At 39.4% G+C, this 15,617-nt stretch overlaps 2 protein-coding genes across 11 annotated transcripts in view; both read right to left on the reverse strand.

The window, feature by feature from the left end:
- The window catches only part of gapvd1 (GTPase activating protein and VPS9 domains 1), a 53,518-nt gene extending 49,871 nt beyond the window's left edge, over positions 1-3,647 (reverse strand). For 8 of the 10 annotated variants that reach the window (XM_034296315.1, XM_029124512.2, XM_029124511.2 and 5 more), the window contains exon 1: positions 3,459-3,646. The gene's annotated coding sequence lies outside the window, so the exon portion shown is untranslated. Of the gene's footprint in view, positions 1-948; positions 966-3,458 lie in introns of those variants that run through there. The other 2 variants (XM_029124506.2, XM_034296314.1) reach the window with 2 other exon arrangements.
- Positions 3,648-5,659: 2,012 nt separating this feature from the next.
- unm_hu7912 (un-named hu7912) lies at positions 5,660-15,234 on the reverse strand. The gene is made up of 2 exons (XM_010899742.3): positions 15,057-15,234; positions 5,660-10,468 (listed from the first exon to the last, which is right to left on the reverse strand). The coding sequence occupies exon 2, from the start codon at positions 10,412-10,414 to the stop codon at positions 7,181-7,183; it is 3,234 nt and encodes a 1,077-aa protein (XP_010898044.1). The 5' UTR covers positions 10,415-10,468; positions 15,057-15,234; the 3' UTR covers positions 5,660-7,180.
- Positions 15,235-15,617: the final 383 nt, after the last annotated feature.

The raw sequence follows: 15,617 nt of genomic DNA on the forward strand, positions 1-15,617 counted from the left end.
AACAATACTGTATAAATCAGGCGTCACACTCTGAACTCTGAAATATTCCCGCAACAGCACTTCGACAGAGAGGCTAGCCAATGCACCGTGCACACATGTATTCAGCCTTACTGCATAGTGTGAGTAGAAGTGTTAACATTAATGTAATATAAAACAAGCACAGATGTTGTAGTCTAAACACACACTAAACCTTAAAATATTTTTTTTATAAATCCACTGAAAGCAAACAAATATGGATATAAGGAACCACATTATGGGCCCATTAGAATTAAATGGTCAGATTGTATGTATATCCACTTTGTTATATCAGAGTAGTTTCACTTTGCTATGACAGCGTCCTATTCCCAACAACTGATCTTTTGCAAGGTTATATACACTCACCTAAAGGATTATTAGGAACACCTGTTCAATTTCTCATGAATGCAATTATCTAATCAACCAATCACATGGCAGTTGCTTCAATGCATTTAGGGGTGTGGTCCTGGTCTCCTGAACTCCAAACTCCTGAACTCCAAACTGAATGTCAGAATTGGAAAGAAAGGTGATTTAAGCAATTTTGAGCATGGCATGGTTGTTGGTGCCAGACGGGCCGGACTGAGTATTTCACAATATGCTCAGTTACTGGGATTTTCACGCATAACCATTTCTAGGGTTTACAAAGAATGGTGTGAAAAGGGAAAAACATCCAGTATGCGGCAGTCCTGTGGGCGAAAATGCCTTGTTGATGCTAGAGGTCAGAGGAGAATGGGCCAACTGATTCAAGCTGATAGAAGAGCAACTTTGACTGAAATAACCACTCGTTACAACCGAGGTATGCAGCAAAGCATTTGTGAAGCCACAACACGCACAACCTTGAGGCGGATGGGCTACAACAGCAGAAGACCCCACCGGGTACCACTCATCTCCACTACAAATAGGAAAAAGAGGCTACAATTTGCACGAGCTCACCAAAATTGGACAGTTGAAGACTGGAAGAATGTTGCCTGGTCTGATGAGTCTCGATTTCTGTTGAGACATTCAGATGGTAGAGTCAGAATTTGGCGTAAACAGAATGAGAACATGGATCCATCATGCCTTGTTACCACTGTGCAGGCTGGTGGTGGTGGTGTAATGGTGTGGGGGATGTTTTCTTGGCACACTTTAGGCCCCTTAGTGCCAATTGGGCATCGTTTAAATGCCACGGCCTACCTGAGCCTTGTTTCTGACCATGTCCATCCCTTTATGACCACCATGTACCCATCCTCTGATGGCTACTTCCAGCAGGATAATGCACCATGTCACAAAGCTCGAATCATTTCAAATGGGTTTCTTGAACATGACAATGAGTTCACTGTACTGAAATGGCCCCCACAGTCACCAGATCTCAACCCAATAGAGCATCTTTGGGATGTGGTGGAACGGGAGCTTCGTGCCCTGGATGTGCATCCCACAAATCTCCATTAACTGCAAGATGCTATCCTATCAACATTTCTAAAGAATGCTTTCAGCACCTTGTTGAATCAATGCCACGTAGAATTAAGGCAGTTCTGAAGGCAAAAGGGGGTCAAACAGAGTATTAGTATGGTGTTCCTAATAATCCTTTAGGTGAGTGTATTAATAAATAATTAGAAATGAATTTATATTTTTTAATGCATGGAATTCTTACTTTGAATATTATATTTGGCATTGTAGCTTATGTACAGGGGAGGTAAACATTTTGGAAACACTATTTAATCATATGAAGGACCTAATAAGGATAAAAGCTCAATGCACCAAAAGCCCAGCCTCAAAAAATACTATTGAATAAGCACCTCCATGACCCAGTCAAAATAACAGTATGTAGTAAGCTTCACAAAGCTGGAATTTATGGCAGAGCAGCCATTTGTAAACCGCTTCTATGCAAGGCCAAAATGCAAAGACAGAACTTAGTGTAAGGAGAACAAAACCTGGACACCTGAGCAAAAAGTGATATGGTCTGATGAGTCATCTTTCACCCCATTTCCTACATCCAGAAATAATTATTTGAAAAAAACCAAAGGGTGTCTTCAGCACACAATGTCTGCTGCCAACTGTTAAACACAGTGGGGGATCCGTAATGGTATGGGCAGGCATCTGGTGGGCGCTTTTGGATCCAAAGATTGCTTTGCATGCTCATTTAATGGCCAAGGAACATGAGGCCATTTTATACGGCCAGGGGCACCCTACGGTGATGTTCCAAAATTCCAGGATGATAGCACACACATACACACTGCTAAACAAATTCAAGAGTGGTTCAATGAACAACAGGATGATGTCAAACAAATGCTACAGCCTGCCCAATCACCAGACCAGACCATCATTGACATTTTATTGGAATTTCTGGAGAACAGAATACAAGTAGCTTTCCACCTCCTTCATTTATCCATGTTCAGCATATGCAGTCATGATTTAAGACTGTTCCCCCTGACACACTGAATAAGTTTGCTGATTTTTTGAGGCACCTGCAATTCAGCCACACACTATTTTGCCTCTTTGGAACTCACTTCGCCTTGAAAACTCAAATATCAGAGTGATATTTGTCATACCTCTTTTATAGCTGGCACATATGTACTGCGTATTATATATGCCTAATGAATTTGTAAACAGTAGTTGTTGCCCGGAGTTCATGTGGGCATTCGTAGTTTAGCAAACACAGTTAAAGCTCCCTTTAAGCTTGCGGCAGTTATTGAATGCTGAGATACAGTTTGCTAATTAATCCATTACAAACGTCTATTACTGCGCTATACAACGATCAATGTACTGTTTAAGTAACTAACGAAACAGTTAACTTATCCCGCACTAGTAACGACTTCTTCACTCCCTTTCATTACATGTAGTAGTACAATTTTATTTTTGTTAACTGACTAGTTAAAAAGACAAAAGCTAAGAGCGGCAGCTAAAGTTACGACGCATATATTACAAATTGTAATATTTTGTAGTAGTTGTACAGTAGCTAGCTAGCATACTTTGCGTACGATGATATTGTTATCATCAGATGGTAAAATTGTGAATAAACTGAAGTTCTGGCACTTCCAAAAATTTCTAGAAATTGCTGTTCACCTTTTTAAGGCACGACGAAAACGAATGAGCTGACAAAGTTAGTACTGTACATAATTAGGTAGTATTTTATAGAACGTAGCTAGCTAACCTGCTAGCCAGCCTTACATTTAGCTAGTCAGATCACAATAAAAGAAAAAATACTTAGGTACTGCAGAAAGAACGGTTGAAATGACGTCTTACGTTAGATAACTAGCGACCAAACTACTTAAATGTTGAAAACACCCACCGAACGTAGCTAACTACCTAGCTAACAATTATGGGTCAAACATCGAACTACCGCGGGATACCTTTCTAGGTAGCTAGGTTGTTAGCGGGACTCGTTAATGCTAATGGGGCTATCCTGAAGGCCAACAAGGAAAACATGCAAAACATAGAACTATAACACGGATTAAATGACTTACCAAACAGGCTGATTACAGTATACCCGTTGTTTATGGATTTCCTATAACCGTAAAACAAATTCAGTAATTTATTTGGCTGACTAGATATCTACGTCTATTACTCGATACGTTTCTGGTCTCCTCTTTTACGGTTAGTCGCAACCGCTAGCTAGCTAGCTAGCTGTCATCTGCTGTCATCACGAGGAGACGAGACGCGCTCCACACACATGCGCAATAGGCGTATGATGCACTCGCCGAGAAGGATAGAGGTCTCGTCTGCATAGCTGGATTGTTTCTGAAATGGGTGTGTATGGAGAAAGTGTGAGTATCGTGAGTAGTCGAAAGCTCTCAGTGACAGGTGAAATATATTTCCTGTCAGTTGCCAACAAGACCGGAATAACTGAAAGCAAAAAAAACGTTTAATGATAGAGAATCATAGTGTACAATTAAGCAAAAATCTATTCTTGATTGAGAATCACAAAGTTAAATTAGAATGTGAAACAAGACCTGGAAAGTTAAAAGAAACAATCTATTCTTGATAATCATAATGTGCATGAATATTGAATTAAATAGGACATTTAAAGTGCCTTTGATGTCAGTTATTAGGGTATATTCAGAAAATAATAGTAATTTTGCTGTTAGTGTTCAAACATATATTTAAAATGAAATGTTTACATATGCTTTAGTTTAGCAGTTTTTTAATTGTAACCAATGGTCTACACTCTGTGATGTGCAGACATCCATTATGGTAATGTGAAAACATGCTAAAGCAAAATAGTATAATCTTAGACCCTTCTCATGTACTCCACCAAGGGTCTCAGTTTCTCCCCAAAGACAAATGATACACGACATCTCAATGTACACTGAACAAAATTGTAAACGCAGCACTTTTGTTTTTGCCCCCATTTATCATGAGCTGAATTCAAAGATCTAAGACTTTATATATGTACACAAAAGGCATATTTCTCTCATATATTGTTCACAAATCTGTCTAAATTTGTGTTAGTGAGCACTTCTCCCTTGTCAAGATAATCCATCCACAGGTGTGGCATATCAAGATGCTGATTATACAGCATGATTATTGCACAGGTGTGCCTTAAGCTGGCCACAATAAAAGGCCACTCTAAAATGTGCAGTTTCACTGTATTGGGGGGGGGTCCGAAAACCAGTCAGTATCTGATGTGACCACCATTTGCCTCACACAGTGCAACACATCTCCTTCGCATACAGTTGATCAGGTTGTTGATTGTGGCCTGTGGAATGTTGCTCCACTCCTCTTCAATGGCTGTGCGAAGTTGCTGGATATTGGCAGGACCTGGAACACACTGTCGTATACGCCGATCCAGAGCATCCCAAACATGTTCAATGTCTGGTGAGTATGCTGGCCAAGCAAGAACTGGGATGTTTTCAGCTTCCAGGAATTGTGTATAGATCCTTGCAACCACATACCACATACTTGTGTAAATAGTACCAAAGTGACAAATAAAAACCCAAATATGAAATAATTAGACATTCCTGAAATGCTTCTTGAAATGTCTAGATTTCATCAATAGGTGGTGCTCAAGTTCTATGAGTTCATGTACACAAACTCATGATGCATCCCTGTGACTTGAACATGAATATTGAGATATCTGTTTTTGGAAGAGCTGCACTAATGCTGTTTTCTAAACTGGGGAATTATGACCAGCATCAAATTTTCCCCACACAATTTGGTGACATCCAATTTGGAATTAAGGCCCTGCTTCATCCCAGCCACTCCCAGTGGACTCAGGACAGTTGATGTTGAGATATGTCTTCAGAAGCATATCCAATACCATTCTGGTTATCATCAGGGTGCTTGTTCAACCATCAAGACCATAATCCTTTTGTGGTGGAATGAACACAGCACTTGGACTTGTGGCGGAATGAACACAGCATTGAAATGTCTCACAGTCACCAAAGCCACCACAAGGTGTCGCTAGAACACAACTATGCAAGGCAATCCAATTCGATTCTTGACCCCCCCAAAACAGCCAACTGCACCATCCTTAGTGGGGGCCCTAGGCTAATTAAAGTAAAAATATTGTAATATCTATAAAAAGTGGAAAAACTGAATATCAACTTGTGTCCATCAAGTTTTTGTATATTTGTTTTACTTAAGAGCCTTGAGCTCTGAAATTAAGACTGGCCTGATTTACCCTAGAAGACAAATGCCAAGACAATAGTGAGTCTTTATTTATTGTTTATTATACATGGTTTATAAACATCACAAAATTAAAAAAATCTTGCAGGAGGAAATATGATAGGGTAAAAGCACAACCTTAAATTTGTCAGGCTTTATTATTTGAATTATAACATGCTTGTTTAGGTGCCCTGTAGATGCATTAAACTTTGTTTAAGTTGTGTTTTAGTGCAAAATAATCTCTTAGCACGCAACATCTGTTGGTCTGGACGGTCATCTCAAAGTTGCAACAGATCATTACTAATACTGTTTAAATGTAATGCTCTTGTTTCTTTATTATTGCATTTGTGTTTTTTAACAGGTTTCAAATTAACTAGATGGTATTGTTATGGAGTTTCTTCCTCAATTGTGTTTAATTATATCATAACTGTCTCAAATGTCCTCAACTTTGAATAGCAATACTAATACTTATTCAAACATTATACAATTCCAAGTATTGAACGTCAAGTATATATAACCATTGTCAGTTTTATCATGAGCATAATCTATATTAAAATACCTGAATATAAATAACATGCTTTTCTGTAAAATAATTGTTAATTTGCAAAGTCAAGCAAATACACAACATTCATTTACAGTCAAGAGTCAAGCCTTACAATACAAATCCACATATGGCTTTCTGTTAAATACTATTTCTACTGAAGGCCACTATCAAAAGACATCAAGCAGGTTACAGTGATTTCAGCACTGTAAAGTCAGTAGCATGTGATGAGAGAGTGTAATTCAATTGCCTGACACAAAATCAGAAACTGGTAAAATCAACAGGGGATTTTTCATAGATGTAGATTATGAGATTGTAGGCCTAAGAACAAACAGCAGTTTTTAGATGTGATTTTAATGATATAAAGCTGTATTTTAGTTGTGACTCTGGGTTACCATAGCACTTTCAAGAATACCTTTTAGAATTTAATGAAGTCTCAGCAGAAATACAACTGTCAGTTTTTCTTTATTGGAATAATTATATGTAATTACAGTGTGCTAAAAAACGTAGGCCAAGTAGAGCTCTACAAAATTATGCTGTAAAGCTTTAATCTAGTTGACTCTAAAAATGTTCTTAGTTGCAATGCCTCCCTCAGTAACAGTATATGCAGCCAAGCAGTGGCATTTTTCTAGATAACTGAATGATTTGTGCTTGACAGTCTGAAATCCAACCCAGTTAATGGGGTATCACAAGACCCAACCTTCTCTTAACATGGATGAAAAATGAATTACTTCATAATAAATACAATATGATGATTTTACATGCAGATGTTAAGTGTGGACTGAAACAATACTACAGCAAGAAAAATCAATAATAATGAAAACTTACATTATAAGTTCTATCCATTCAAATCCATTAAAATCAAGTCAAATCCATCCATTCCTGCACACTGTTTACATGAATCACTTTGAAATAATATCTACGTTTTAGAAAATGTCGGTAGCCTTATTAGGAATCTTTGATTCTGATGTAAAATTCATATGTATCTGCAGAATTATCTGTATGTACATAGAGGTTACATCAGAGGTGCACAGTACAGTACTATATAATATCATCCAGGAGATGGGGAGTGCTCACCCAGTCTAGCATTCTAGGCTCAGAAGCAGCCATTATCATACACATGAACTGTTTTCCTGTTCTCTTGTCTATTGGGTAAATGGTAGTGGGTGTGAATCTCTTGTTGCTCTCTACAAACTCACAGAGTTGATGGTATATTTTGGGATACTCATGACGCAGAAAGACTCCCCGGGTCCTGAGCTCACGTTGGATATTGATAAAGCAGATCTCTCTAGCTTTCATACCCTCCTTTCCTTCTTTGTCCATATCAGCTGTGCCTGGAGGAGGGGTGAGAATGAGAGTCTCCATCTCGCTGTCCTTCTTGAATACCTTTTTATCTGGGCTGGAGGACGCCAAAGAAACCTTTGCATATTTTCGGACTGTTGATGTTTGGGCTCTTGGTGAGGGTCTGTTAGGCACTGGTTGCCCAACAGCTATTGATACATTCAGGAAGAAACATTCATTAGGGTCATACTCATTGCCAGCCTGCTGCAGGTCCTTACAGTAATCACCCAGGTTGTCCTTAAAGCTGTCCAGTTCTCTAAGAGATAGATATGTGGGCGACATGGCGAGGCTCTCAAGCCCAACCTTGAGGAAATTGTCAGCAGTGCCTTGATTAGCAAAACCCAGGAAAAGAATGCCTCTCCCTCTTGTAAGGTAGCCAGCTTTGGCAATGCGAGAGAAGGCTTTATGGATCTCAGAGTTCTCTCGACAGTACTTCAGCACGTGCCTGCAGACACTACTAATATGCCCATAAAGGCAGTTCTCTTTGTGGTTGTCCCAGTCATCTCGACGGCAGTTTCGAGAGCAATAGAAGGTGTAGCAGTTATGACAGGATTTGAAATAAAGACGGGCATTGAACAGTGTCTCAGTCCGCTTGCACTTCCTGTTGGCACACATCATGGTCTCATCATCGTCTGTGCTGTGGTCTGGGGAGAAATCCTCTGGACTTCTCTGTAAGCTTTGTAAGCCGTCACACCCACTGTCAGGATCTTTGATGGTGTCAGGGCTGGTTTTGGTGGAGGCAAATTGTGTGTTTAGAGGTCCTAGACTCTCTAGGCCAGAAGATGTTATCCTTCCTTTTTCATTGCCCTCATTAATCAACTGCTTTAGTTGGTCCAACATATCCTGACTAGGCCTCCTGCTCGTTGTAGGTTTGTAATCAATTACAAGATCAGCCAGCAGCTTGTCTAGTTGCTCTAGACTCTGTTGCAGGGAATAATTGTTGGGTTTTCTGTCTTTGGTACGTTCTGCTGACTCAGATGGCTGTTGTTGATGATGAACATTTAGACTCTTCTCACAATCCAGTGCATCACAGCTGACTGAACGCATATCTCGCTGTTTGTGTGCATGCATGTCATTGTCAGTTATTGTGATCTCAGGGGTTACAAACCATAGCCCAGCCTTGGTGTTCCTTCCGGAATTGCTTGGACCTTTCTCTAAGGAGTTTTCTGAAAGGGACAGGGCAGCATAGCGCCTTGGTGAACTAGATAAATTGAGTATAACTGGCTGTGGTGTATCACTGGGAGATGAAGCATATCTCCCCTGGTAACATAGATTATCATAGCTGCGTCCACAGGTTGCCGCTTGCTCCCTTTCATGACGAGGATAAAGAATATTGTCCCAGGACTTAGAGTGGTTTCTGACCTCTGCTCCCAGCCTGGTTGGTTCCACATAACTGTTTGCAAACCCAGGAGACATTACTGGCTCTTGTCTTACTCTCTGTGGTGTCAGCTGAGATGAATGGTTAGAGTATCCAGATATACTTGAACGATACCAATCATCTGCACAGGCCTGGGCCATTTGTGGGCGTCTCCGGCCTTCTGTGTGATATCCCCTAAACGGAATATGTTGTTCTGCCGGGGGGATGTATGGCTTGCTGTAGAACACTGTGGAGCCATGTGACTGACAGGGATATGCCCTAGGATCTTCTCCATAGTATGCTCTTGTCTGTGGTGTTTGAGAAAAGTATGCCCCAATCTCACTTGTGGAGTAAGGTCTAGTATAGAGAGCCTGCACAGGGTCTCTGCTGGGCATATGTTGTTCTGTGTAATACTGGCGGACTGGGAGAGTGTGAACCCAGCGAGTCCTTGGATCATGCGCATGATGACCATTGAGAGTACTGCCTTGGCTTGTGAGGCTGTACTTATCATCCTGATAGTACACTCGAGAAGATGGGTAGACAGGGGACCTAATCGGTTCTTCTGTGTAAAATAATTTTGTGGGTATACTGGGGTTTGAGAGAGTCCTCTGCTCCCTTGACAGGTATTCCCTTGGCATTACAGGGGATGACACCCTTTTCATGTCTACTGGCTGAATGTAGCTGGAGGGCATGTAGGTAGTGGGCTGATATACTTGTCTATAATCCCCACTGTAACATTCGCTTGGGGTGGGTGTCCAGGTCTGTCGTGGCACAGACAGCACTCTGTTCTGACCAGAGTAGGAGTTTCGCAGCCAGGGATTTTCAGTTTTCATGCTCTGAGCTCTCCTAGCTGACTGCTGCAGGACCGCTGCATCAGGTTTGATATCCACACGACACCGAACATGAGGCGTGACGGCTGGCGGATCCTGTTTGCTCTCCTTTGAAAAACAGTCTGAGACATAAAGGGGAGAGTGTGTTTGCAGTTTTATAGGGTGCACCTCATTCACAAAAGCCCGGTTAGAGGAGTATGAGTCCCGTTGTGGTTCAGATGTCCTAAGAGGGTGTGGTGCTGCCTTTTGGACATCTTGTCTGCCCCTGGTTGCTGGCGGGGAGTCTGAGATGGGCACTGGCGTGAGTGTAGTCTTGACTCTGGAGGTACTTTTCAATCTGTTCCTTTTCTTTGAATCTGACCTTGCAGCCTGGTAGGTTTTGTCAGGGTTGGCATGCTGTGGGGGTAGTCTAGTGTTAAAAAGATCAGGGGAGGAGAAACGGAGGTGTGCTGGATGATCCAGGCCATTCCAGGTCACCTCTTTATGCACTGACTGTTGCTCAGTCCCCTTGTAAGGGTACTCCATTGAGGAAGAAAGGGACTGTGGGTCATCCAATGACTCAAGGAAGTCAAAGCTGCGGCAGTGTCTTTTGTTGATGGCTTCTGTGTGTTGCTCCAGTTTGTCAATCATTTGAAAGTCACATTGTTGTGAGGGACTGAGAGAAATGGAGAGCCCGGTAATAGGGTTTAGTTTAATGTGCCGATACAGAGTGGATACCAGTAGATCAGGGGGATCTGTACGTGTCATCTTAAGGTGACTCCTCCGATCTCTACATTCAGATTGATTCAAGATCAATGTGACCTGCGGAAAGAAAGATCATAAAAAATGTACTGTAGATTTATAATAAAACATAAATTCAATGTAAAGGTAATCCTACACAGAAATTACCAATATGAATAATATATTAAAAATAACAATCAGCACTTTGATTTTCAGAACTGTGTAGACAAATGGAAATATGTAAATGTTCACATCTACTGAAGCCTTTTGAAAGAGGGTTTAATTGTATCATGCTGTGATGCGCTATTCTGCTGTGTACTCTGTCTGAAGCTCTTGATTAAAAGATCCCAAATCTCTGCGAAAGGTTGTCCTAATTTTGTGAGAGTGCAAAACTAAAACCATACTGTCCATCATACTGGCAAGTTGTATCTGTATTTAAGATGATTATCTTGCACCAGATCAAGCCTTGATAGACACAACACTATACACATCAATTGGCCTAAAAATGTACATTTCAAACAATAAAAGTAACAAATACTGCCAAGGGTTATTCCCCTCAGGATAGTCTGGTTGGGAAAAAAAGCTGAACTGAATCATTCAATCACTTCTTTCAGGCAAAGCCTTACATTACATTGTAAGGCTAAAGAAGTATTTATAATGTAAATACCAAAGTATAATAGTGCCAGGCAGCTCCTCAGTAAATAAGTCACTTTCTATGAATTTTATGCAACAGTCAATCCATTATTAGTTTAGTTATTATCTAAGTAGCCAATTGTTTGTTTCTCAATGACTCTTTCTTTCACATTCGCATTGTTTTTGAAGGATAATTAATTCAAACAGAATAGGTCTTGTCCCACATTCGCTTGCAGTACACAGAAAGCATTTCATTAGTTTTAGCTTGCCATTTTTTGATCAACATTACATCATAACAAACAAAGGGGTATTGTTCACCATTGTTTATATGGAGGTTAACAGAAACACTGCTTCTACATAGATCTATAGAATACTGTGCATAAAACCAAAATTGTCTATGTTAGTATAGTGCTTTCAAACCCTGAAAATATTTCCTGGAATGATTTTATATGTAATTCTGCATAAAAACCTGCTTTCACTGTTTGACTTTTAAGCATGTTCTCATGACAGAGAAAGAGAAAGGCTCCATTCTTGGCTCTCGCCCATTAACCAACCTTGAGTTACCATCTGTTCATGCTGTTCACCCCCGCCCCCCCCACTCATTTCACCACCATACACCTAAATATCATATGAACACAATCATCCTAACCTCACTAGACCAACAAATACCAATAAATAATTTGGTATAGTTAAAGTTAATCTTCTAATCAACATGTGACGAATAGGTAACAATTTGGTATTACAAAATGGTGTCTTTTGTTTAGTTTCTTTTAATGAATGTCAACAAAATAATGATATAATTATTATTATGTTATTACTATTTTAAGATGCTATTTCTGAGGTAATTCAAATATGAAAGTACATGGTGAAGTGGAACCAAACACTTATTTGACAGGATTAATGTTTTTTTTTATGGGTACTTATTTCTTTAGTCAATGTCCAGATGTCAAATTGATGGCCATCCTTTAAATATTACTGAAGCATGAGTATTTTCCTATCAATCTGACATCTGCTACCTAAAATATCAAATAGGATATTCCTGACTGGCCACTATTTTCTGCATTGTAGAATAATAGTGAAGATATCAAAACTATAAAATAATACATATGGAATCATGTTACAATCAAAACATTGTTAAACAAATAAAAATAATATTATATTATATTTTATATTCATCAAAGTAGCCACACTTTGCCTTGATGATTGCTTTGCATACACTTGGCATTCTCTCTACCAGCTTCATGAGGTAGTCACCTGGAAATTATTTTCTAACAGTCTTGAAGGAGTTCCCACTTTTGTTGAGCACTTGTTGGCTGCTTTTCTTTCACACTGAGGTCCGCATCATCCCAAACCATCTCAAGTGGGTTTAGGTTGGGTGATTGTGGAGGCCAGGACATCGGATGTTGCACCATCACTCTAATTCTTGGTCAAATAGTCCTTTCACAGCCCTGAGTATGTGTTTTGGGTCATTGTACTGTTACTTGGCCCAAGCCAGTCTCATTTTTATTAGTGTCCTGTTTCTTTGCAGCAATTCGACCATAAAGCCTGATTCATGCAGTCTCCTCTGAACAGCTGATGCTGAGATCTGTCTGTTACTTGAACTCTGTGAAGCATTTATTTGGGCTGCAATCTGAGAAGCAGTTTATTGCCCATTTCTGAGGCTGGTAACTCTAATGAACTTATCTTTTGCAGCACAGGTAACTGTGGGTCTTCCTTTTCTGTGGCAGTCCTCATGAGACCCAGTTTCATCAGAGGTTTTTATAATTGCACTTGAAGAAACATACAATGTTCTAGACATTTTCCCGGATTGAATGGCCTTGGTTAAAGTGCAGGCCCAAAATAATCTATAAACAGTTGAATTGAATAATATAACAATACTAAATGATGCACATACTAATAAATATGTACATAAAATGCATTTAAAATCATCTCCTGGGTGGCAAATTACAGATTATTAAATTACAGCCAAACTAACAAGACCACCCTAAATTTGGCACTAAAAGGCACAAGCTCATTGGCAACAGTAAAATAATGTTCATGTTAAATGTCCCATTGCTTTGATTGGACTGACTATGTCAGTGTCATCATTTTCAAAGGTTCAGCTATAACTATTAGTTCAACAGTGATCATGATTAATGTCAAAAATTCTATGGCAAATCATGTTTAAAATGTTTCACATCAAGAGAATCTACAGTGAAATGTTTCGGTGCTCATTGGTCTTTAAAGTAGTTTCCATTGGAACTTGCGAAATTCAAAAACAGTCTTCCCCTTTTTGCTACTTGGAAAAGAGCGTGTGTAAACCCTTAAGCCTGAAAAGTTTCCAGACAGAAAGGACAGCCGCACAATCTTTTTGATCAAATGAGCACATTAATGGGATGAGTCCCAAAGTCTGACTTGTAGATGTATGGGCCTATTATATTACTCATGTACTACTTTCAGTTTTACAATAATAACTGTTCTATAACATACATATAGATGAAAAGTAGAAATTAAATGTGTGTGGTTAATGTTTAGTAAGATGTACACTTATGTCTCACCTTGATAAATTGGTCGGTCTGTTTCAGGGGAGATATCATCATTGAAAATGGTAAGAGCTTTTATTGTCTTCCTGTGTACTCTATGAACATTGTCTATTTCAAAAGTCTCTGTTCAATTTTTTAATCAAAATTACAGTCTCTTATATACATTTCAATCCATCCCAATTATGTCAACGTAAGCCTATTCTGTTGGAGCAATGCTTATCTGGATCTGACTTGTTAGTTATGCATTCATAATTTTTGTCAATTTTAGAATTAGTATTTTCTGTACGATGGTATACAGTATAATGTAGATGGTCCATGACTCTCTGTGTAGATATACACTTGTATTACTCTAATAACAAATACGCTAATAAGTATTTGCTGAAATAGTAGCAATAGAAATGTCTGTGAGGTGCCTTAAGCATACAATAACAAGAACTATAAATGTGGTTGTCACTCATGTGTGTTTCATTACACTCTAACTTAAGCAGAATGTTTTATATAAAAATCAGTGACCTCTAAGGAAAAAATAGGTGATGGGCAAGACAATTCAAATTTAGCCATTTCAATGATTTGTTATAGCAACCACCATTTGGCCAATCACTGTATTTATTTAATTGCATGATATCTATGGTAAGAAGATGCATCCAAATTTCATCAAAATCGAACCACTGGCACTTATGACAATGGACAGACATAAACTAGTTTGTAGTCCCTGATTTCCTTGTTTGGGGAAAATAGAAAATCCCTGTAATATTTCAGTGACAGTAATACATATAGGCCTATAAAGTAGCGAATACCGTTTTCAGCAGACTTTTTGTTTAAGTTTATAGACGTAGCCACAATAGGCCTAAGATTTATTCTAATGTTTATGTATGCCGAAAGGCCTATCAGAGATAGAAGGCTGGGACTTGAGTTAGAATACTGCAAGATGTCATAGGCTACAGAAGTTATTGAATTGGCAAGAGGGTCCAGTTTCACTTTAACATTGGCCAACTAATCCAAACAACATTGCCTACACTCCCATACCAAATCCCTTGTTGCTTGGATACGCAACTCGCATTGAAACAAGTAGCCTGCAGTTGCACTTTCCAGAAATAAATCCGACTTCACAGCCAATTCAACGTTTGAAATGTTAATGTCCGCTGTGTAAACAATTAATAAGAAAGTAAACTATTCAGCATAACTAGACATCTGTTGTGAAATGCATCATAACACTAGGCTATTTACACTATTTTTAAGTGTCAGGATTTTATCAGATGGCTACATTTGTAAAGGCATATTTTCAAATGTTTGATTTGTCACCGAGGTCTGAAGCACACTTTTTTCCCGATTCATGTATGCGGCAAGTACGGCCCTGTTTAGTGTCCCCACATCCTTCGCAACGTCTTTGAGCATCGTTGACGTCATTGGAGGTAATCGCACGCTCAAAATAACATGTTGTGGACTTGGAGGAAAACGGGGAGTTCAGAAAATATATGCATTTTATCAAAAAATAAGAGTGGATCTCATCTTACCCCTTTCGCCAATGACCCGTTTCCATTATCTGTATATGATCAATCCATGGCTCCTGTATGGTTCAGGTTTAGGCGACTGCATACATTTTAGAGTACATTTTCATATGAAAAACGATGCCATCTTTGCGTCTAGTGCTATCTTCACTGCACAAACAGCAATGATTCAGTGCGCCCTCATGGTGCATCTGAAACATTCTGAGAAATAAGGGGGTGTGTCTGATGCTGCGCTTATGTGCGTGCAATGGTGCGCTTGCTTGCGTGCGCGTGGTAGTTTGTTATGTATGCGTGTGTGTGTTCGTGCTCGTTTACGATGGAGAGTGTCTCGTCATTAAATGCATGTCCATGAAGAGAATTGCATCCTATCACAGTTCAGTAGAGGACCTGTAGACACAAAAATGGCTCATGGATAAATACTGTGCAAATGGGAAGTAAATCCACCAATAATATTTGATGCGCTCACACATTCATCATTGGCTCTGTGTTAACAGACATTCAATGATGTGGCGTTGTTAGTCCTTATCAAGCAAGTGCATACACCATGTGCATACTGACCCTTTTACT

Source organism: Esox lucius, chromosome 13 (assembly GCF_011004845.1).
Source record: "Esox lucius isolate fEsoLuc1 chromosome 13, fEsoLuc1.pri, whole genome shotgun sequence".
NCBI classification, from domain to species: Eukaryota; Metazoa; Chordata; class Actinopteri; order Esociformes; family Esocidae; genus Esox; species Esox lucius.

Excerpts from the sequence above, each read along its gene's own strand:
- unm_hu7912 (XM_010899742.3), bottom strand. The coding sequence starts at position 10,414 with ATGACACGTACAGATCCCCCTGATCTACTGGTATCCACTCTGTATCGG.